The 25,491-nt window shown below is 36.2% G+C and overlaps 1 protein-coding gene across 1 annotated transcript; it reads right to left on the reverse strand.

Moving 5' to 3' along the window:
* Positions 1-5,404: 5,404 nt before the first annotated feature.
* On the reverse strand, positions 5,405-6,349 carry LOC102498703 (olfactory receptor 10W1). The gene has a single exon (XM_006160836.2). The coding sequence runs from the start codon at positions 6,347-6,349 to the stop codon at positions 5,405-5,407; it is 945 nt and encodes a 314-aa protein (XP_006160898.2).
* Between the last annotated feature and the right edge of the window lie 19,142 nt (positions 6,350-25,491).

The raw sequence follows: 25,491 nt of genomic DNA on the forward strand, positions 1-25,491 counted from the left end.
AGAGATTTCCTGGGATGATACAGGAGTATGTTTATCTTGCCTCTGTACTGGGCAACATTTTTTAATAATTTGGAATACCAATATGATATATTGACACAGTAATTTTCAGTCTCATAGAATCATAAAATTTACTATTTCATCTGTGCAGAATGTGCACCCTAACTTTCTGTCTACCTGTTTTCCTACGTAATTTCTATTCTTCAAATCTCAGTTTAAATATTACTTAGTTTAGGAAACCTTTTTTTTTCTTTTTCTTTTTTTTTTTTTTTTTTGAGAGATTTTTGCTATAAGTTGCATGTGCTGGCTAGAGAGACAGGAAGTAAGAAATCACTCCCCTGGAGGAATGGCCACACCACAATCCCTTCTCCTCCATTTTCCTCCTGTGATCTTGGGCACACATGCACATGCCACCAGCGTGATTTTCATGGCACTGTGTTCATGAGGGAACACTTAGTTTGCAATAATCTTTTAGCTCAAAGCACATACACAATAAAGGGTTTGGTGTTACATTAGAAGGTTGGGTTAAAAATGTGTGTTTAAAAGAAAATGTTAGGGAATACACATTTAAAAATTTATTTTTAGGGCGGAACCAGCAGTTAGTGTAATGGCTATGTCGCTGGACTCCCATGTAGTTGACAGTGGTTCACGTCCTGGACCCGGTGGCTTAAAACTCATGCCAGGTGCATGTGCGTGCGTGTCCAAGATCCCTAGAGGAGAATGGAGGAGAAGGCATTGCAGCATGGTCATCCCCCCTGAAGGGGTGATTTCTCGCTTTCTGTCTCTCTGTCTGTCTGGTGAGCGCATGAGCCCTATAGCAAAAACCTCTCCTCCCAACAAAACAAAACAAAACAAAACAACTTATTTTTAGGACCAGCAGATGGAGTAATGGTCATGTCATGAGACTTCCACATAGTCAACTGTGGTTTGCATTCCAGACCCGGCGATTTAAAACTCATGCCGGGTGCATGTGCATGTGTGTCCAAAATCCTGAGAGGAGAATGAAGGAGAAGGGGTTGCAGTGTGGCTATCAACCCTAGGGAGTGATTTTTCACTTTCTGTCTCTCCGTCTTTCTCTGTCTCTCTGATGAGCACAGGAGCCCTACAGCAAAAATCTCTCTTAAAAAAAGAAAAAAGAAAAAAAACCTCCTTTCTTTAATTGAATTTTAAATTAATTAATCAAACACTATCTCTAGTTGCTTTGACAAAAGTATTTTTACTTTACATAAAGCATAAAACATTTCTCCATACCAGCAATAATAATTAGAAAATTCTTTTTTAAAAAAAATTTATTTAATTTTATTTATTTATTCATTTATTTTAACTTGACCAGAGAGAAGCAGAGAGAGAGAGAAAAAGTGAGAAAGCAAGCCACCAGGTCCAGGACTCAAACCGTGGTCGTCCATGTGGGAGTGTCCAGTGCCTTAGCCACTATGCCACCTGCTGGTCCCCAATAATTAGAAAATTCTAATATCAAAAGCCATGTAAGTAAAATTATAAATAATGTAAATCTCAAAAGAGTAACATATAAAACAAAATAGGGTGACATGTAATACTTAAGACAAATCTAAAACAATTTTAGCAGCTTTTCTGATGAGAAAACAATACATATTTTTAAATTAATTTATATTTTTAATTTATGTTTAATCACTATATATCTTTACAGTGTGCAATATTGCTTTTTGCAGCATAAATATAGTGCATATTAGTCAAGACAAAAGACATTACCTTTCATACGACCCAGTAATCCTGCCCTTAGGTATTTAGCCAAAGGATAGAAAAACCCTTAGTCAGAAAAACACACATCCATGTTTATTACAGCATTATTTACAATTGCTAGAACATGGAATCAGCCCAAATGTCCAAAAATAGATGAGTGGATTGAGAAAACAATATTTAAGAATATTATACATTTTGAAAATAATGCACATATTTGATGTAAATATGCCAAAAAAGTCCAAGACAATTTATATGTGTTTGTGTATTTTTAGGTGTGTGCATGCCTCCCTACAGATGTCAAAATGTGATTTTGAAATTTATTTAGAAGAATGACCAAGTGAGAACAAATAGATGTTCAAAAAAGAACAAAGGGAGAATTTGCACTAAAAATTAAAATGTTGCATAAGTTATAATATGTCATAAATATATAATATATTAAAATTACATCAGAAGTAAAAAATAATAAGTACAGGAATAAGCAGTTCAAGTAAAGTGAAAATATTCATAGCTTGATGTCTTGGATGCCTGACAAAGTGAAGGCAGCACAGCACAGTGGCAAAGAGCATGCTGTCAAGAGATTGCTCTAGTCTAAAGTAATCTTGGACACTTTACATAAAATATCTGCGTCTCAATTTCCTCATCTACAACACAGAGCTAATAAATGCACTTATGCATGATTTATGTTCCACCATTAGAGTAACATTATATTCTGCTTTGAAAAAATTATATGTACTTTTTCCACAGTCCCTCCTCCTCCATTCTCCTCTAGGGACTTTGGGCACACACACACACACACACACACACACACACACACACCACACACACACACACATATACATACACATGCCCAGTGTGTTTTTTAAGCCACCTGTTCTGGGACTGGAACCATGCAGTTGGTCATGTGAGATTCAGCTACCACCATGCCACTGGCTGGTCTAGGAAATTTAATCTTTTTATATTTAGGGTTATTTCAGGTAGATTAGAACTTACTCTGTCATTTAGCTAGGTGGTTTCTGGCTGTTTGTCTATTTTTCTTTCTGTTTTTGTTTTATTATCTACGATGGTGGTTTGGTGATTATCTGTGGTATAAGTCTTGATTCTTTTCTGTTTTTCATTTGTGTATCTAACCTTGTCTCCCAGTATCATGTTGTTGCTGTTGTTTTCATTTTTGATGGCAGTTTTAGTCTGAATGCTTTCAAATGTATAATTCCTTATAGGATTTCTTGAAGGCTGAGTCTAGTGACGGCAAATTACTTTTCCCATTTTTTGTTAAATAGGAAAGACTTCATTTCTCCTTCTATTCTGAAGAATAGGTTTCCTGGGCAGGGCATTTGTTTGCATTTTTGTCTGTCTGTTTTAGGATTTTGAATATGTCATTCCATTTTCTTTGAGTCTGCACAGATTCTGTTGAGAAATCCACTGTTAGCCTGATAGAAATGCAATTATATATAACTTGATGCTTTTCTCTTGGTGCTGCAAGAATTTACTTTTCTTTCTTTCTTTTTTCTTTTGTTTGAATTATAATATGCCTGAGTACCTCTTTAGTTGGAATCTATTTGGAAATCTTTGAGCTTCTTTTATATGAATGTCCGTATCTCTTCTAATACTTGAGAATTTTTCAGCTATTATTTTATTAAATAAGTTTTCTGTTCTGATCTTTGTCTCTTTTTTTGGCACTCTCATGATGCAAATATTTGGTAATGTGATGGAATTCTTAAATCTCATGAGCTATATTTATTCTTTTCATTTGTTTTCTATTTTTTTCATGACTAGATTATCTAAAAAAATTTCTCTCTCTCATATATATTTTGTATTTGTTCAGCGATTCATTGGTTAATTTTGAACACTTCTATTGGTTCTTTTTTATAATTTCTGTATCTTTGTTAAATTTTTTATGTTCTTGTGTTGTTTTCCTGAGTTCATTGAACTGTCTATTGGTATTTTCTTGCAAGTCACAGAGTTTTGTTTTTTTATTTTTCCTTTCCCATAGGGTGAGTGGGCTCTCTGAAGATGGAGACAGGGAGAAGGAAAGTGAGAAATCACTTCTAAGGGGGACAGCCACACCAAATTCCCTCCCCTCCATTCTCCTGCTCCTGGTATTTTTGGACATGCATGCACATGCGCCTGAGTGATTCTCAGGCAGCTGGCTCTGGATTTCAAGCCAGTTGGCCATGTGGGAGTACTGTGCTTCAACCATGACACCACCTGCTGGAATTACTTGTCACTGAGTTTTTAATACATCATTTGAATTCCCTTTTAGACTTTTCAAGAATTTGATTTTCATTGGGCTTTATTACTAGGGGTTCATTGAGTTCCTTGGAAGCTGTCAACTTCCTTTATTTTAAAATATTTTGTTGTGGCCCTGTGTTGATATCTGCATACAATGGAGTTGTTGCCATTTCTGACATTTTTGAATAGCTACCTTAGTAGAATGTCTTTTCGTGAGGATGTGTGCTTTAGTATTGATTAGGTGGGATGTTTAGGTTTTGAGTGTGTGTAGTAATGTGTTCTCCAGGGGATTTCCTCTGTTGTATTCACTGTCAGTGGTATCTGTGAGCATTTCGAAGGCCCTTATAAGGGATAGGGTCACTTGTACAGAAAGAGCTTCCTGAGATAGTCTCCTAGAAATGGAGGTGGCCAACAATGTCTGGAAGAATCCTACTGGGTCTGATACACTATACACTCCAGCCATGGAGTAAGCCAGGTCTAGTTAAGCCAGGATTGTAGGGACAGAGTTTGAAGATTACCTTGGATCACATGTGTTGTGTTTTTGAGCTACTGTGAGAATCAGGTGAGGCTTTGGGGCTTTTGCATTATTTAACAGTTCCCTGAAGCAGCTTTCCTCCTGGTGCTGATCTGTCTATGTTTTGGACTGTACAATGCTCTAGCAATTACATTAATGAAATGGCATGGATCCATAGTAGTTTGGGTCCTGGGAGGCGTGGTTAGGGAAATTATGCTCTTAATGCAGTTTCATTTTTTTAGAGGTTTTTGCTATAGGGTGCATGTGCTCGCCAGACAGACAGAGAGAGACAGAGAGACAGAAAGCAAGAAATTACCCCCCGGGGGGATGGCAATGCAGCAATCCCTTCTTCTCCATTCTCCTCTCGGGATCTTGGGCACGCATGCACACATGCCCAGCGTGAGTTTTAAGCCACCGGGTCCGGGACGTGAACCGCGGTCGACCACATGGGAGTCCAGTGACATAGCCATTACGCTAACTGCTGGTCCTTGCACTTTCATTTTAACAAACAATACTTTAATAAAAAAATATAATCTTCTTTCTGGTAATTTCCTGTGAGTACCAGTATCTCAAGTCTTTCTCTGTCCATCCCTGTACCCATGAGTCTACATTTTGTGGACTGAATCACCTAGTCTCTTTTCTGTCTCATTTCTGATGGGTTTATTACATTTTATTTTTGGTTAGAAATCATTAAATGAGTCACTTGTTTGCAGCTGTTACCTTGATACTGACTTGTACTTGACATTTTATATTACTTTCTACTCACTGGCTTATATATATCTCTTAGAAAAGAGTAAAATGATGGAAATATTTTTTAAAATTTTGCCATATGAAGATAAACAGCACATATTAGTTTTGACATGAACAGAGAAATATCTCAAATGCACAAGGATTATCACAGAGTGGGACCAAACTCTTGCCTGTTTGGTTGTAACCTCCCCTGCACTAGCTGTTCTGGGGTAGGTAATTCCTGGAAATGACTCTCCTTATAGCTCCTTTCATCTCATTGTTCCTCAGGGTGTAGATCAGTGGATTGAGCAGTGGCGTTACCAGTGTGTACACCAATGAGATAAACCGATCTTGCTTGGGGTTGTAGCTGGAGCTGGGGCGCAGGTACATGAAGGCACAGCAGCCATACTGCAGCAGCACCACAGTGAGGTGGGAGGAGCAGGTGGAGAAGGCCCGGCTGCGGCCAGCTGCTGAGTGGATCTTGAGCAGAGCAGCCACTATGAATGCATAGGAGGTGGCAATGAAAAAGAAAGGCACAGCGATGGCTAATGTGGCTGCCACCAGCACTGACAGCTCATGGATGTGGCTGTTGGCACAAATGAGATGCATCACTGGTGGTACATCACAAAAGAAGTGCTCAATACCTTGAGCAGGGCAGAAAGTCAGAGAGAAGATGAAGACCACTAGTTGTAAGGACAAGAACAAGCCAACGATCACTGATGCCACAACCAAGCGGAAACAAAGAGTCAAAGTCATGATGAGAGGGTACTTCAGGGGGTGGCAAATGGCAACATAGCGATCATAGGCCATAATGGCCAAGAGTAAGCAATCAGCACTGCCAAGTCCAATGAAAAGAACCATCTGAATGGCACACCCCAGGAAGGATATGGTCTTGTTTGACTGTAGGGTGTTGGCCAGGATATGTGGCACCACCACTGCAGTGTAGCATATTTCTATGCCTGAGAGGCTGCCAAGGAAATAGTACATGGGCATGTGTAGACGGACTTCTGTTTTAATGGAAACCATAATGAGTACGTTCCCAGTGGTGATCAATGTATAAACCAGGCTGACCCCAATGAAGGTCAGAATACGAAATTCTGAGCAGGAAGGATAAGCCAGGAACATGAATTCCATCAATACTGAATGATTTCTCCAGTTCATTGAGCTGTTAACTCTTCTCTACTAGGAGTTACAAGAAGACAAAGAAGGAACATACTGAAGATACTTAAGTTTGCACACTGAGTCATGAATATAATTAATCAGAGTTGGAATTAGAAACATGATACATCAGGGTTAGCTCTCTTTTCTCCTTTTATTAAACAAATCTGTATAAATATCTACAGTTTAATTTTTCATTGTTTTGAATTGAGTTAATTTTTCCTTATTATTATTATTTTTCCAACATTTAATCACTATACCTCACTTATATTTTAAAGAGACTTTATCTAGCATGATATGCACCTCAGTCCAACCCAGTTGAGTTAAATTTTATAAAATACTTTTGGGGAAAAGAGGCAGAAGAAATGGGTGGAGCTTAAAACTACTTAAGTTAAAGTAGAATAAAAATTAAATTCGTTCACAGGATTCACAAGAAAGCATCAAGGAATTTATCAGTGCTGGGATCATAAATATGAGAGCAGAGAGCTGTTCCTTCATTCATCCATTCATTTATTCATTTATAGTTGTTCTGTATTCCTCTTGAGGTATTTAGCTTGAGATATATACAGGTAATACTCAAAAACTCATGAAACTACCAACTAGCATACAAAAAGATCTACATATCATTAATAGAGAAATCACACTGAAATATCACCTTTAGGATTAACACTACTAAAGAAAACAAGGGAAACTAGCAAGTGTTATGTAAAATGTGGAAAAATTATAATCCTAGTACACTTTGATGGGAATGTAAAAAGGTGTAATTGCTATGTACAACAGTAGGAAAACCTCTAAAAATTAAGAAAAGAATTATCAGATGATAAAGCTATCCCATTATGGGTATTTATTCAAAATAATCAAAAACAGGATCCTAAAGAGAGATTTGCACACTTATGTTCACTGCAGCCTAATTGCCAGGAGGTGGAAACAAACTAAATATCCATCAACAGATGAACTAATAAAGAAAATGTGGTGTATACATGCTGTGGAGTATTAGCCTTAAAAAAAGAAGAAATCTTATACATAATAACATAGATCAATACTGAGGAACTACACTAGGTGAAATTGCCCACACACAGAAAGACATATTGCATAATTCAACTTATACAACATATAAAGTAGTCAGACTCTAAAAAACTTAAACTAGGGAACAACAGATGGAGTAGCGGTTACATTGCTGGACTCTTACATGGCCAATTATGGGTTGAATCCCAGACCCCGTGACTTGAAACTCACACTGGGCACATATGCATGCGTGCCTAAGATTCTGGGAGGAGTATGAAGGACAAGGGATCGTGGTAGGGCCCTTACTCCTGGGGGGGGGGTGATTTCCCTTTCACTGTCTCTGTCTCATGCAGCCTAAGGCTAAAACCTCTCAGACAAAAGCAAATGAACAAAGAACCCTGAAAGCATAATGATGGTTTCCAAGGGGCAGAAGGGAAATGGAAGAAGGGAGTTGTTAAATGGGTATACAGTTTCAGTTTTGCAACATGAAAAAGGTCTGAAAATAACATTGTACAACAATGTTAAGATGGTAAATTTTATATTATGTGGTTCAACCCCACAGACAAAAAGAGAAGGTGTAGCATTGTACATCTAGTAGGGTTTCTATTCTGAAAAATATCTAGTGAATCATTATCAGAAGGCAATATTTATGTAGTATACATGAAAATATGTATAAGGATTAGCAGTAGAATTTAGAGACAAATGTACTAAGTGTTCAGACAATGAAGAAAGGAAACAGTTCCCATGGGTCAAGGGGCTGACCTAGGCCGAACGTGGTAACATCAGGGATGAGCCTTGGAAAACAAAATTCTTTCTATTCTCAATTTTTCTGGCCTTATCCAAACAGGAAAAGGATAAGACTTGAAGGAAACATTCTCCACTTTGTCTCAGGAGATATGAGAAAATTCTAAGGCTTTCAGAGATCTAAAAACTGGTGAGTTTGGGCATGAATGTGAAAGGCAACTATGTTCATGGGAAGACCTATCTAGTGAACTTATAAACCTCTTCATGAACAGACACAATTCACAAGGAGCACTCATTCTGTAATTATTCTCTTTTCCTCATCTGAACTTATTTTAATGTCACTCAGTATATTGCACAGATTACTATAACACATGGAAGAGGTGTACTGAAATCATCCTTGAAATTAATGATTTTAAAAATAATTCTAGCTGTGTATATTTGAGATTATAACATAATGTTATTAGATACACATATATAGTAAAATGGTTACTAATGGTGGAATAAATTAACATTTCTGTTATCTCACATAACATCTCATGTTAATAGCACAAAAGATGAAAACTAAATAATCAAATCAATAGTGCAGAAAAAGCATCCTATAAAATTTACTATAATTTTGATAAAAAAATTTTAATAAATTAGGTATTAAAGGAAAGTTTATCACCGTAATCAAGTTTCTCACCTATATATGAAAACCCCACAGCTTGGGTTGAGGAAGAAGGGGAGAGTATAGAGAAGGAAATCAGGAGAAATTAGAGAGGCATGATATTTGTGGGACACAGAAATGGTTTATTACCTGTTAATGACAAAACGTATAGTATTCTCAACTGGACTGGTCTGAGAAGTATTTCATGTTGGGTAAATTTTCTTTACAAGCCAAATGATGTATAGCAATCAAATGTTTAAAAAATAATAATAATATGAAAAAAAGAAAAGCTATTTGCTGAAGATGATATGTATAGTAATGTCTTTGTTTTGACTGATATGCATGATATTCATGCTGGAAAAAGAAATGTTATACAGTGTAGATATATATGATTAAATGTAATATAAAAAATCATTTAAAAAAAGAAAAGTCCACCGTTAACATTGTAATCAATTTGGAGAAACTTAAAATTTTCCTCCAGTTCTGTTAAAAGACAGGGATGCCTGTCATTATCACTTTTGTTTAATACATTATTAGAACTACTATCAAGAACAATTACATAAGAAAAAATAAATAGAAAGTATCCAAATTGAAAGAAAAGTAAAATTATTTCTATTTGCAGATGACATGATCCTATATGTAGAAATCTCCAATGACTTAACCAAAAAATGTTAGATCAAATAAATGAATTTAGTAAAATTCCAGATACAATAATCTGTGGCATATCTGTCCTCAAATAGTGATCTAGCTGGAAAAATTCCATTTATAATAATAACAAAACATAACAAATGAACTAATGAAAACCTTAGAAATAAATTTAACCAAGTTGATGAACATCCTGTATCCTCAAAATTATAAAGCACTAATGAAAGTAACTGAAGAATACATCAATGGAAAGATTCCATATTCATGGATCAGAATAATTATTGCTGTAAAAATGTCCGTACTATAATTCTATGCCTATAAAAATTCCAGTGTCATTCTTGACAAAAATAGACAAAACAATCTTAAAACTCATAAGGAAGTGTAAAAGACAATGAATAGCAAAACAATTGTGAGCAAAGAAAACCCCACAAAGTTGGAAGCATCATACTTCCTGATTTAATAATATATCACAAAGCTATAGAAATAAAAATAATATGATACAGACATGAAAGGAGATGCATAGAACAGTGGAATAAATCAGAGCACTCAGAGATAGAGTCAAACATATATGGAGCTAGAAACAGACTCCCTGACTTGGAAAGGCCTGAGGGCTTCCCTGGAAGACAGAGCTGCCCTCTGCTCCAGGATGGCCTCAGAGCCCAGCTGTGGCCAGACTGAGGGGAGCAGTGAAGAAGGAGACTTGCTCTGGCCAGCAGGTGGCGTGGTGATGAAGGTGGCTCAGCAAGTGCCCAGCCCTGGTTCTATCAACTGACCACAACCAAGACCCACTAGGACACAAGAAAAGCAGGGAGGAGCGATCACAGCTCGGGTCTGGAGAAAAGCCAGCAGTAGTGCAGGATCCAACCAGAGACTTTCTGCCCAGGGAATTCCTTTCTCCTCAGTGTGTATATTCTTCCCTGTGCGATGCTTGCCTCCAACCTGAGGTGAAAAAGATCTAATTTGGCTCTGTATCCTGTCTCTAACTGTGGATGGCTACACAGTTCCAACTCAGCTTCCTTAACTTTTTGTTGGCAAAGGTCATCCAACTTTGACTTAGACAAGAAGCCATTTTAAATATGAGTAGAGGAGAGATTTTGTCACAGAATGACCAGAAACCACTACAGAAAGCACAAGAAATATTAGAAACCAAGAAAATATCTCTCCCCTCAGTGAAAAGAACAATCCTTCATCATCCACAGACAGTACACTGGAACTCGTGGAAATGTCTGATAGAGAATTTAGAATATTCATGACAAAACTAAACGAGATGCAAGAGCTTAGAGACAATGAACTCCAGAAGATGTAGGAGAGAAGAGACAACAAGTTCAGGAGGTGAGGGAGTTTTTGTACAATATGAAAGAGGAAATACACACCATAAAAAAGAATCAAATAGGGAACCAGCAGTTAGCGTAATGGCTATGTCACTGGACTCCCATGTAGTCGACCGCGGTTCACGTCCTGGACCCGGTGGCTTAAAACTTACGTCGGGCACGTGTGCATGTGTGCCCAAGATCCTGAGAGGAGAATGGAGGAGAAGGGATTGCAGCGTGACCATCCCCCTTGGGGGGTGATTTCTTGCTTTCTGTCTCTATGTCTCTCCCTGTCTGTCTGGTGAGTGCACGTGCCCTGTAGCGAAAATCTCTCCAAAAAAAAAAAGAATCAAGTAGAGCTATTAGAGATGAAGGCTGCAATACAGGAAATAAAAACCTCTCTTGAAAGTATTAAAAGCAGATTAGTTCAGGCTGAAGATCAAATCTCAGTTGTAGAAGGCAAAATCTATGATCTAGAAAAAACAACCAAAAAACTGAGAAAATAACCAAAACAAATGAGAATACTATATGAGAAATACTAGATACCATTAAGCACCCAAACATTGGATAATAGGTATCTCAGAAGGTGAAGAAACAAATAAAGGCATTGATAATCTATTCCATGAAATACTGGAAGAAAAATTTCCAAATCTTAAGAGGCATTCAAATATCCAGACCTAAGAGATATAAAGAACCCCTAATAGAATCAACCCAAAAACATCTTCCCCAAGGCACATCACAGAATGTGCTGAATCCACAGATAAAGACAAGATACTAAAACTGGCAAGAGAGAAACATCAGGTTACTTATAAAGGTTAGCCAATCAAACTAACATCAGAACTCTCATCAGAAACAATGTGAGCAAAGAAAGAATGTGAAAATATATTCAAAGTGTTAAGTGAAAAACAGTCCCAACCAAGAATACTATAACCAGTAAGATTATCCTTCATATGGGAAGAAAAGATAAAAACATTTTCAGTTAAACAAAATCCGAAAGAATTTACCAACACCAGACCAGCTCTTCAAGAAGTTCTGAAAGGAGTGCTTTGCCAGGAAAACTAAAGACAGACAGCAATAAGAGAGCAAAAAGCAAACAAGAAAATGACTGACTTAATTCTAGGGACAAGAAATATCAATGATAACGTTGAATGTTAATTTCCAGGATTAAAACGGAAAGATTAGATCACATTAACCCTACTAATTTAATAAAAGAGAGATTCATTACATGAGACTGAACTGGTGAGAGAGAATATTATGACTTTTGAGTAAAACATTATTGATTTTTTTCTTTGATATCTATGCTTTGTTTTCCTAATTCAAGGATTTTTCTTTTTGTTTGACATGGAGCCATTTAAACATAAAACACTTCAAATATTTAAGAGTCATTATCATACATTCTACATTTTCCTCCTGAGTTATTTAGTTACTCCCCACCTGGTGTGATTTTGCTATTTTTCACAATTGTACATAAAAAGGCTCTCATTTTTAACATCTTCAAGTGTGTACATCATGGGACATATTCAGGCATAGTTAACATTAAAAATATCTGGGCATATCTCATCTGGTCTTAGTCTATTTCTTTAATAGAATCAAAATGAGATTAATACATAGGTTCACATTTGATTGTTTTTGTGGTCTCCTCAAACTTTGACTGATATTTAGCATCTTGGGTGCTAAAATTCCTAATCATTTTTGTCATTTTCATATTAGCAGACCACCCTCCATTATTTTATTAATATTGGCCTGTTGTGCTAGTTTCTTGGCAATTTTTTGAGAGATTTTTGCTATAGGGCACATGTACTCACCAGAGAGATACAGATAGGGAGAGAGACAGAAAATGAGAAATCTGCCCCAAAGGGGGAATGGCTACACAGCAATGTCTTCTCCTCCATTCTCCTCTTGGGATACTGGGTATGTTAACATGCACATACCCAGTGTGATTCTCAAGTCACCAGGCCTGGGACTCAAACTGTGGTCAACTATGTGGGAGCCCAGTGACGTAATCATTATGCCATCTGCTGGTCCCTTGGCAATAATATTTTTAAAAAATCTTTTTGTTACTTCACTTAAAATCACTTTGGGATTTTGCCAACTCGACTTACACTTAATTTTTATGAATTAAGTGTCAAATATCATATACAATAGTGAGCAAAATGATAGGATATACCAAACTAATTATTACATCTAATGAGAGAGGTAGATACTGTTCATTAAAAACCATATATAATAGTGAGAAAAATGGCAGCATATACCAAACTAATTATTATATTTAATGAGAGAGGTAGATACTGTTCATTAAAAAAATCTGGCATCTACCTGTCGATCTATTTATTTATCTAAGCTGTGAAAGAAAATAGTCTGTTGTAAGTGCAACATGGGACTCTGGTATAGTTCAGTGATAGAGCATTGCTAAAAGATTTCCTACAGGAAGTAATATTGAAGCTTAGATCTGAAGAAGGGAAATTACCAAGGATAACAGAGGTAGTCAGAAGGGTAGGGTATATGCTCTGGATGGATCAAACAGTAAATTTCATTATTTCAAGAGACTGGAAATTATTGTCAACGTATCATTATGTTGCTATTACAAGCTGTTAAAAATATGCTGCACAGAACAGAGGTAAAATAAGAGCACTCCAGTATTATCCCAAGAAATATCTCTCAGGATGGAACCTATTAGTGAATTCATGCTCATTTCGTTGTCTGCAGGTCATAATTCACATTAATACCCTCAAGTTCCTTCCTACCTCTCTAGACATCTTCAGATGACAAAGATGTTATGAGATGATAAGAAGTTGTTATGGGACCAGAAGATGGTGTAATGGTTACATTGCTGGACTCCCACATAGTCGATCATAGTTCAAGTTCTGGACCCAGTGACTTAAAACTCATCCTGGCACATGTGCACGCATGCCCAAAATCCCAATAGAGAATGGAGGAGAAGGGATTGCAGAGTAGCCACAAACTACCATTCTCCCTTGGGAATAATTTCTCTCTTTCTGTCTCTCTGTCTCTATCCATCTCTCTAGCTCATGCTTGTGCCCTAGAGTAAAAATCTCTCTCAAAAAAAGTTGTCATAATATTGTGAGAAATACTATCCATGTGAATTCTGGAAATCCAGAGAGTGTAGGGTAGAACAGAACCCACATTGTCAAATTAGCATTATTTTTAATAGGGGCTAATGAATTTGGCATTAAACGTACATAAACTGGAATCTTAGTCTACTATTAATAGCATTATCCACTGGGAAGATCATCTCACATTACTTTTGGCTTGCTCATGTTTAAATGAGTATTAAATAATAATACCCACATAATGAAGTTGTTATGAAATTAAATAAAAAACATATTTAGAACACTTGATAAATGAAATATATCACATTGCATCATAAATGCTAATACTTTTCTCCTTTATTTGAATCTGTGCAAGAGATAATATTAATAATATCTACCTCGTACCAAAGCATAAAAGATGTACCATATAGGAGAGGGTTTTTATTAACTCTTAAGTCTTATCGAAATCTATATTTTTATTTCTTAACAGTTTCTTTCACTATTTGTTATTATGATTCTAGTCAGAGGAAGTAAGATTATTACCTGAGAAAACTCTATAACTGGTGAGCTAAACTAGTTCCAAAAATTCTGGAATTTTGGCTTGTAAAGCCATTACTCACTTTTCTAACTCAGTGTCGGCAGGTGCCTGGATGATATAAATCCAGAAGGAGGTAGAAGATTTTCTCTAAGCTCCTCTCTGAGAAAGGAGAGGATTTTACTTACTCAATATCATGATTCAAGGGCAAAATTTAGCAGATGCTATCTGACTGCATTTCTGGGTGATGAAGGGAGGACCATGGGCCTAGAGAGCTTCCACAGTGGCACTGAACCTTATGTAACCTCCCAAACAAAAGCTGTGGAAGAAATAAATTGCTTTCACATTGAGAGTTTTGCTTCATAAGTTCTTCCTCCCAGAAGAAGGTAGCTTAGCGATTGCCAGTCTCCCTTGTTATCAGATAATTAGTTCAAACTGAACCCATCCTTCCACTTGGGATCTTCCATCTGGAATATCTGGAGTGTGCTTAATAAAGCAAATACCAGTATTAAATACTTTACTAAAATTTTTAGTGTCCCAAATAATTTTCTGAGAAATATGAAGCTCTCTTAGTAAGGTAATTTGAGCCTCTTGTTTCAGAGAACTTGCTCTTTCCTGATCATCACAGTTGAATTTGGTTCAAGTCCAAAATTATTGTTGTCCTGGAGAATTGAGACAATATCTTACATTTTATACAAGAAAAAGAGACATTGTATGTTCCCTCTTAATGCATACCCAGTGTCCACAATCTATGACTGAAGGTGATTGACTAAAGGATATTGAAACACAGTAAATGGATGTGAATACCAGATACAGTGTGTGTGAAAGAGTAGGATCCGAGGAAGGACATTTAGAAGAAAAATAGAGAGGCAAAGCATTAATGGGACAAAGAAATGTGGTATTACCTGTTGAAGATACTTTATAGTTTTATCAACAGGACTAGGGAGAAAAATTCTTCTATTAAAATGATCACTTTGTAAGCTAAATAATGTGATTGAATATATAAAAGAAAATGAAATAAAAAATGTAAACAATGTGATTAAATGTATAAAAGAAAATGAAATTTTAAAAATGTAAATTAAAAAATTAAAAAAAAAAGAAAAAGAGACTCTGATAACCCTGGCTTCGGTAAAGGAACAATTTTACGGAAAAGACATAGAAAACAGAGAGCCCAAGTTCTATCTCCAGTCCCATGGCCATCAATGAACTCAGAGGCAGGGCCACCACTGGCCTCAACCCCTGCTCCAGCTAGCTCTCCCCACCCCATAGCTCTCTCCTTCAGAAAGGTAGGCAGTTTTTTTTTTTTTTTGATCATCTTCTTTCTTTTATTACTTTTCTACTCCTCCTTGCCCCACAGACTATCCTCCACTCACTCACCAGCATAACCCCAGCTCCATCTCCAGCCCCGTGATGAAATCACACATTTTTTATTCTCCTTCATACTTTCTTCCCTTTTCTATTGTCCTCTCCTCCTCATTATCCATTCTCACAGAGGGACTAGACAGGTCTAGATTCGCAGTTCTGAAATACTCTAGTATTGAAAGGTTTCCTGGGATCCTTTCTTTTACTGAACCACCTTAAGAAAGGAGATATTGCTCTTCAGACACCTGAATAGAATATTTCTCCTGAGACCACATTGCTAAACACAACAGAACAGAGACTTTGGTATACATCGGTCTACAACAAAAGGGAAACACACTTGCTCCTAGTCGAAGAATCATTCTCCTAACAGGTATTCCAAAGTGAATATATGTCCCAATGTCTAGAAGTAGAAGAGTCTCAAGTCTGAATAAACTAGGAAATGTGTCTCCATCAAAAGAACATAGTAACTCCCCTCCATCTCTCGAAAAAGCAGAGGAAGTTACTAAAATGTCAGAGAACAAATTTAGAACATTCATGGTGACACAATTGTATGAGTTGAAACAGAAAAGTGACAACGAACTACAGGAGATTAGGAAGCCCTTTCATGATATGAAAGAAAAAATGGACACTCTAAGAAAGAATCAGATGGAACTATAAGAGGTGAAGTCTGTAGTACAGGAAATCAAAAACTCTCTTAAAAGTATTAAGAGTCGATTAGACCATGCTGAAAATCGAATCTCTGACTTAGAAGAAAAAACCTCTGACCTAGAAAAAAACACCAAAAAGATAGAGAAAATAACAAACAAACAAACAAAAAACACAAGGATAATATACAAGAAATGCTAGATTCCATTAAATGTCCAAACATCCAAATAATTAGTATTCCAGAAGGTGAAGAAACTAATAAGTGCATGGGAAATCTATTCCATGAAATGCTGGCAGAAAATTTCCCAAGTCTAGAGAGGCACTCAAACATCCAAGAAATATAAAGGACTCCAAATAGAATCAATGCAAGAAGATCTTCCCCAAGGCACATCTCAGCCAGACTGGCCAAGACTACAGATAAAGACAAGATTCTAAAACTGGCAAGAGGGAAACGACAAGTGACTTTCAAAGGTCATCCCATCAGGTTAAAACCGGACCTCTCAACAGAAACAATGCAAACAAGGAAAGAATGGGAAGACGTATCAAAAGTGTTAAGAGAGAAACAATTTCAACCAAGATTATTATATCCTGCAAGATTATCCTTCATATGAGAAAAAAAGATTAAAATCTTCTCAGACAAACAAAATCTGAAAGAATTTACTAACACCAGATCAGCTCTTCAAGAAACACTGAAGAGAATACTGTTCCAGGAAAACTAAAGAACGAACAGCCAGAAATAAAGGAATAAAAGGCAAACAAGACAATGGCCAACTTAAATGTCAACACAAGTCCAGAAATATCAATAATAACATTGAAAGTTAATGGATTAAATTTTTCAATCAAGAGACACAGATTGGCTGAATGGATTTTAAAGCAAAACAAAACTAAACAAAAACAAATACAAAAACAAAAACAAACAGAAATTCTGTTGCCTACAAGAAACATACCTCATGGATAAAGACATACATAGACTGAAAGTGAAGGGTTGGAAAAAGGTATTTCATGCAAACGAGAATGAAAAAAAGAGCTGAAGTCAAGATTCTAATTTCTGACAAAATAGACTTTAAAACAAAAACTTTGAAGAGACAAAGAAAGGTACTACATTGTAGTAAAAGGGTCAATCGTTCAAGAAGATATAATACTTATAAATATCTATGTACCTATGACAGGAGCACCCAAATATGTGAAGAAAAGACTGTTAGATCTAAAAGGAGAGACAGACTGCAACACACTCATTGTTGGAGACCTCAAGACCCCACTATCTCCTCAAGACAGATCATCTAAACAAAAAATAAGTAAAGAGATAAAGGATGTAAATGATACCATAAATCAAATGGAATTAACAGACATCTATAGAACTTTCCATCCCAAAACCATGAGATACACTTTTTTCTCACTCCCACATGGAACCCTTTTGAAGATTGACCACATGATAGAACACAAGGCAAGTCTGTACAGATTCAAAGATATAGAAACTATACCCAGCATCTTCTCTGACCATGATGGAATTAAACTTGATTTTTAATTTCAGTAGAAATCCTCAAAAATACTCAAATACATGGAAAATAAATAACCTACCCTTGAATGACTTCATAACTACTGAAGAAAAAAAGACCGAGATCAAAAGATTCATGGAAGCCAATGAAAATGAGGACACAAATTTCTATAATCTTTGGGATGCTGCAAAAGCAGTGATAAGAGGGAAGTTCATAGCAATTAGTGCACATAAGAAGAAGATGGAAAGAAGGCAAATGAATCACCTAACATTGTGCCTCTGAAAACTGGAAGAGCAAGTGCAAAAAAATCCAAAAAACCCCAAGAGAAAGAAAATAATAAAGATACAAGCAGAAATAAATGAAATAGAAAATAAATTAACTATATAGAAAAGAAATAAAAGTAAAAGCTGGTTCTTTTAAAAGATAAACAAAATCGATACACCACTAGTGAGACTTATTAAGAAGAAGAGAGAAAGAACCAGGTAAATAAAATCTTCAATGAAGGCTATATAACAACAGACATAGTAGAAATACAAAATATCATTACTGGATACTATGAACAATTATATGCCAACAAACAAGAAAATCTGGATGAGATGGACAAATTCCAGGACACATATAATCTACCACGATTGAGCCAGGAGGATACAGAAAGTCTGAATAGGCCCATAACAACGAGGAGATTGAATCAGTAATAAATAACCTCCCAACAAAGAAAAGCCCTGGTCCTGATGGCTTCACCTGTGAATTCTTCAAAACTTTCAAAGAAGAGTTAAGCCCCATTCCACTCAAGTTATTTCTAAAGATCCAAAAGGGTGAATCTGTCTCTAATTCAATCTATGAAGCCTCCATCACACTTATCCTTAAAACACGAAAGGACAGAATAAGAAAGGAAAACTATAGACTAATAACTCTGATGAATATAGTTGCAAAGATTTTCAACAAATACTAGAAAATTGTTTCCAATCACTTATAAAAAAGATATAAAATATCTATATAAAATAACGATCAGGTAAGCTTTACTCCAGGAATGCAAGGTTGGTCCAACATATGCAAAACCATAAATGTAATACACCATATTAACAGGAAGAAACATAAAAACCATATGATCTTATAAATTGATGCAGAAAAAGCGTTTCATAAGATACAACATCCCTTCATGATCAAGACTCTCAGCAAAATCAGCATAGAAGGGTCATTTCTCAACACAAAAAAGCTATCTATAAAAAACCCATAGCTAACATCAACCTGAATGGAGAAAAGCTGAAAGCTTTTCCACTAAAAACTGGCATGAGACCAGGATGCCCACTTTCTCCACTCTTTTACTGAAAGTCCTCACCAAGGCAATCAGAAAAGAGGAAAATATAAAAGGCATTCAAATGGGAAAAGGAGTAGCGAATCTCCCTCTATTTGCAGATAACATGATTGTATACATAGAAGACTCAATGGTATCCACGAAAAAATTCCTGGAAGTAATACATGAATATAGTAAAGTTGCAGGATACAAGATCAACATACGGAAATCTATAGCATTTCTATATATGACTAGCAGGCAGACTGAGATAGAACTGAACAAAGTAATTCCATTTACAATAGTCACAAAAAGTGTAAGATACCTAGGAATAAATCTAACCAAAGAAGTTAAAGACCTCCACAAGATCAACTAGGAGAAGCTAAAAAAAGAATTTGAAAATGACACAAAAAAGTTGGAAGACCTCCCATGTTCCTGGATTGGAAGAATAAATGTAATCAGAATGGCAATTCTACCCAAATTAATCTACATATTTAATGTAATCCTAATCAAAGTACCAGACACATTCTTCACAGATCTAGAAAAGATAATCATAAAATTTGTCTGGAATCATAAAAGACCTTGTATTGCCAATGCAATACTGCAAATGAAGAGTGGAACATGTGGCAACTCACTCCCAGACCCCAAAATATACTACATAGCTGTGATAATCAAAACAGCATGGTATTGGCACAGAAAGAGACAGGTGGGCCAATGGAACAGAATAGAGTCCCCAGAAATGAATGCTCAAACATATAGCCAACTGATTTTTGACGAGGGGTACCAGCCAATCCAGTGGGAAAAGGAAAACCTCTTCAGCAAATGGTGCTAGAAAAAACAGGGTATCTGCCTGCAGAAAGCTAAATCCAAGCCCCTATCTCTCACTATTAACAAAATCAACTCAAAGTGAATCTTTAGAAATAATTTTAGTAGGATAGGGGTTAACTCTTCCTTAAATGTTTTGTAGAATTCAGAAGTGAAGCCATCTGGTCCTGGGCTTTTCTTTGTCAGGAGTTTATTACTGATTCAATCTCCTGGCTTGTTATAGGTCTATTCAGGTTCTCTATGTCCTCCTGATCCAATCTTGGTAGATTATATGCATCCAGAAATTTGTCCATCTCCTCCAAGTTATCTTGTTTGTTGGCATCTAGTCGCTCATAATATCCTCTAATGATATTTTGTATTTCTGCTATGTCTGTAGTAATATTGCCTGTTTCATCACATATTTGATTAATCTGGTTTCCTTCTTTCTTCTTGATCAGTCTAGCCAATGGTGTGTCAATCTTGTTCATCTTTTCAAAGAACAAGCTTTTGCTTTCATTTATTTTCTGTATGGTTCGTTTATTTTCTATTTCATTTATTTCTGCTCGAACCTTTATTATTTCTTTTTGCCTGACATTTTGGGAGTTTGTTTGTTGTTGTTTTTCCAGTTCTCTGAGGCACGATGATAAGTTATCTATTTGCCATCTTTCCATCCTTATATGCACTAATTGCTATGAATTTCCCTCTTATGACTGCTTTTGCTGTGTCCCATAGATTCTGGATGCTTGTGTACTCATTATCATTTGTTTCCTAAATTTTTTTTTTACTTCAGCCTTAATTTCTTCAGTAGTGAAGAAGTCACTTAGAAGTAGGTTGTTCAGTTTTCATGTGTTCGTGTATTTTCGGGGTTGTTTCTTGAAATTAATCTTGAGTTTAATTCCATCATGATCAGAGAAGATGCTGGATACTATTTTTAGATTTTTGAGGGAAAATAAACCCTCCCCCTCCAAAAAAAATGGTGTACAAAGTATCTCATACGATTGTATTATTTTATTAGTTCTTCTCCCTTCAGTTTTGTCAATGCTTGCTTTATATATTTGGTTTATGTAATACTGTATGCATATATATTTCTAATGTTACACATTTCTGGTAACTTAATCTTTTATCATTATGCAAAGGGCCTTTAGAAAGTTCATGGAAAACTGGAATTAAAGTACAAATTTATTTTGGTGCAAAAACTTATGAAATCCATTCATAATCTTTTCATTACACTAAGTTCCCATGATTTTTTGGAACTCCTCATATGATGTCCTTCTTTATCTCTTCTTTGTCCTTCTTTGTCAGTTGTGACTTAAAGTTTGTTTTGTGTGATATAAGTATAGCTCCAATTGCTCTTTTAGTTACATTAGCATGAAATATCTTTTCCCACCATTTTACTTTAAGCCTATGTGTGTCCTTTAAATCTAAAGTCCATCTGTGTAGACAACATATAGTTGGATCTTTTTTTTTAACCATTATATATTTTTGATTGGAGAATTTAATCAAATACATCTAGAGTTAAGGTAAGGATTTACAATGTTTAGTTTGTTGGTTGTTTGATCTTTATGCTGTATTTGTTTAATCCTTTTCCCTTGCTATTTTCTAATATTTTGCATTTTTTTTCTATTTTTAATATTTTTCTTTTTCTTATTAGTAAATTATAAAGGTTTTTATATTTTTTGAGAGATTTTCCCTATAGGGCACGTGTGCTCACCAGCTAGACAGAGAGAGACAGAGAGACAGAAAGCGAGAAATCACCCCCCAGGGGGGATGGCCATGCCGCAATCCTTTCTCCTCCGTTCTCCTCTCAGGATCTTGGGCACGCACGCACACGTGCCCGGCGTGAGTTTTAAGCCACCAGGTCTGGGATGCAACCCGCAATCGACTACATGAGAGTCCAGCAACATAGCCATTATGCTAACTGCTGGTCCCTAGGTTTTTTCATTGTGTTTAACATTGGGCTTACGTCTCTTGTGATTAACATTGGGCTTATGTATCTTATAGATATGTCTATTTTAAACCAATGACGACTTAATTTCAGTCACATAAATATAATACACTTTTACTTCCTCTACCCTTTATTTTATTGTCATTACAATTTATCATGTTGCTTTTTAATTATTTTTGTTTCAACTTGAAGAACTCTAGGACCTTTTGTTAAGCATAGTGAAGTTCTTTGTTTTTTGTTTGAAAAAAAATCTTTATCTATCTTACTTTATAAGGACAGTTTTGCCAGATATAGTATTCCTGGTTGGTCGTTTATTTCTTTCAAAACTTGGAATATATCATCTCATTGTCTTTTTTGATTTTTTTGCAAGTGCTCACCAGCTAGACAGAGAGAGACAGAGAGACAGAAAGCGAGAAATCACCCCCCAGGGGGGATGGCCATGCCGCAATCCTTTCTCCTCCGTTCTCCTCTCAGGATCTTGGGCACGCACGCACACGTGCCCGGCGTGAGTTTTAAGCCACCAGGTCTGGGATGCAAACCGCAATCGACTACATGAGAGTCCAGCAACATAGCCATTACGCTAACTGCTGGTCCCTAGGTTTTTTCATTGTGTTTAACATTGGGCTTACGTCTCTTGTGATTAACATTGGGCTTATGTATCTTATAGATATGTCTATTTTAAACCAATGACGACTTAATTTCAGTCACATAAATATAATACACTTTTACTTCCTCTACCCTTTATTTTATTGTCATTACAATTTATCATGTTGCTTTTTAATTATTTTTGTTTCAACTTGAAGAACTCTAGGACCTTTTGTTAAGCATAGTGAAGTTCTTTGTTTTTTGTTTGAAAAAAAATCTTTATCTATCTTACTTTATAAGGACAGTTTTGCCAGATATAGTATTCCTGGTTGGTCGTTTATTTCTTTCAAAACTTGGAATATATCATCTCATTGTCTTTTTTGATTTTTTTGCAACAATCAAGATTCTTTTTAATGCAATTAAATTGCATTAAACCCAATTAAACTTGGGTTTAATTAAACCTAAATCAAACTTGGCTAAACAAATATATGTACATATCCCCATGTGTGTGTGTGTGTGTGTGTGTGTGTGTGTGTGTATTATTTTATATATATGTGTGTGTGTGGATTCATGTGTGTGTATGTATCTCTAGAGGTAGATTCTTCAGGAATAGATGAATCCAGGAATTCTGATAGTCCAAACAGAAATCTGTACTTCATCTCTCAGCTCTTTTTCCTGTGTGATTGGCTTCATTTTCAGATAACTCTTTTTTTTAATATTTATTATTATTATTTATACATTTAGTCGCTATACATTGTTTAGATTGTAAATAGATTTTACTCAGCATTATAGACACCTCAGTCTAGTCGAGAATAACATACATATTCTCATCAACAAATAACAAACCATATCTGTGTCCCACAAATATATTATCTCTCATTATTTTTTACCCTAATTTCCTTTCTTGTACTCTTCTCCTTCCACACTCTCCTTCCACTTTGTCTCTAGTGTCCATAACAATTTTTAATGTTTTTATGACCTCCAGTATTTCAGTCTCTACCATAGAATGTGAACAGTCGGTATATGTTAAGTGGAGACATACAATGTCTCTCTTTCATAGCCTGACTTGCTTCACTGAGCAACAAATCTTCCATATTTGTGCACTTTCGATCAAATTCCAGGGTCTTCTTGATTTTTATAACTGAATATTATTCCATGGAGTATATGTGCCACACTTTTTCAATCCATTCATCCATTTGTGAACATATGGCTTGGTTCTCTATCTTAGCAGTCGTAAATAGCGCTGCAATAAATATAGTTGTGCAAGTGCCTTTCTGACTGAGCATTCTGTCCTTTGGCTAGGTAGATAACCAGGAGTGGAATTGCTGGATCATATGGTAGTCCTATTTGAAGGTCTTTGAGGAACCTTCATATTGTTCTCTGTAGGGCGCGTGCGCTCGCCAGACAGACAGAGAGAGACATAGAGACAGAAAGCGAGAAATCACCCCCCAGGGGGGATGGTCACGCCGCAATCCCTTCTCCTCCATTCTCCTCTCGGGATCTTGGGCATGCACGCACACGCGCCCGGCGTGAGTTTTAAGCCACCGGGTCCGGGACACGAACTGCAGTCGACTACGTGGGAGTCCAGCGACATAGCCATTACGCTAACTGCTGGCTCCCTCATATTGTTCTTCACAGTGGCTGGACCAATTTACATTCCCACCACAATGTAGGAGTGTTCCTCTTTCACCACATCCCTGCCAGCAGTTATGACTTTTTGCTTTATTAATCTTCGCCATTCTGACTGAGATTAGGTGGTATCTCACTGTGGTTTTAATCTGCATCTCCCTTATGATGAGTGATGTTGAGCATTTTTTCATTTGACTTTTGGCTGTTCATATGTCTTCTTTAGAGAGTTTTTATTCACCTCATTTTCCCATCTTTTAATTGGATTAATCATTTTCTTCCAGGTGGGTGCTTGAGATCTCTGTATATCCTGGTTATCTGTCCCTGATCTGAGGTACATTTAACAAAAATTCTCTCCTATATCGAGGGTTGTCAATTCACACTAATTATGGTGTCCTTTACTGTGCAGAATTCTTAATCTGATGTAATCTCACTTGTATATTTTGGGGATTATTGGTAGTACTTTGAGGGTCTTGCTTAAGAAGTTTTTGCCTACCTTACTGTCTTCCAGTGTTTCCCCAGTGTTTTTCACCAGTAGTTTTATAGTTTGCAGTCCTAGGTTTAGATCTTTGATCCACCTTGAATTGATTTTTGTCAATGGTGAGAGGTAGGGGTTCAGATTCATCTTTCTGCAGGTGGATATCCAGTTTTCCCAGCACCATTTGCTGAAGAAGTTTTCCTTTTTCCTGTGGATTGACTGGTACCCTTTGTCAAAAATCATTTGACTGCATGTTTGGGAGTTTATTTCTGGAGACTATTCTGTTCCATTTATCCACCTGTCTGTTTTTGTGCCAGTACCATGTTTTGTGCCAGCACCATGCTGTTTTGATGACCACAGATTCGTAGTATATTTTTGGGTCAGGAAGTGAGATGCAACCCCCTCCACTCTTCTTTTGCAGGATTGCTTTGGCAATACGAGGTCTTTTATGATTTCAGACAAATTTTATGATTGTTTTTTCTAGATCTGTGAAGAACGTGTCTGGTACTTTGATTGGGATTGCATTTAATATGTAGATAAATTTGGGTAGAATTGCCATTTTGATTATATTAATTTTTCCAATCCAGGAACATGGGATATCCATCCACTTTTTTGTGTCATTTTAGCTTCTCATAGTTTTCTTTGTGGAGGTCTTTAACTTCTTTGGTTAGATTTATTCCTAGGTATCTTATACTTTTTTGTGGCTATGGTAAATGGAATTACTTTGTTCAGTTCTGTCTCTGTATGTTTGTTTTGTTTGTATATAAAAATGCTATAGATTTTTGTACATTAATTTTGTATCCTGCCACTTTATTGTATGCATTTATAACTTAGAGAAGTTTTTTCATGGATACTATTGGGTCTTCTATGTTTACAGTCATGTCATCTGCAAACAGATCATTTCAGCTCTTCTTTCGCTATTGGAATGCTTTTGATTTCTTTCTCTTGTCTGATCACATTGGCTAGGGTTTTCATTTA

This window comes from Tupaia chinensis, unplaced genomic scaffold, assembly GCF_000334495.1.
Source record: "Tupaia chinensis unplaced genomic scaffold, TupChi_1.0 Scaffold000709_1, whole genome shotgun sequence".
Lineage (NCBI taxonomy): Eukaryota > Metazoa > Chordata > Mammalia > Scandentia > Tupaiidae > Tupaia > Tupaia belangeri.

Coding starts and splice junctions, on each gene's coding strand:
- LOC102498703 (XM_006160836.2), bottom strand. CDS start 6,349: ATGAACTGGAGAAATCATTCAGTATTGATGGAATTCATGTTCCTGGCT.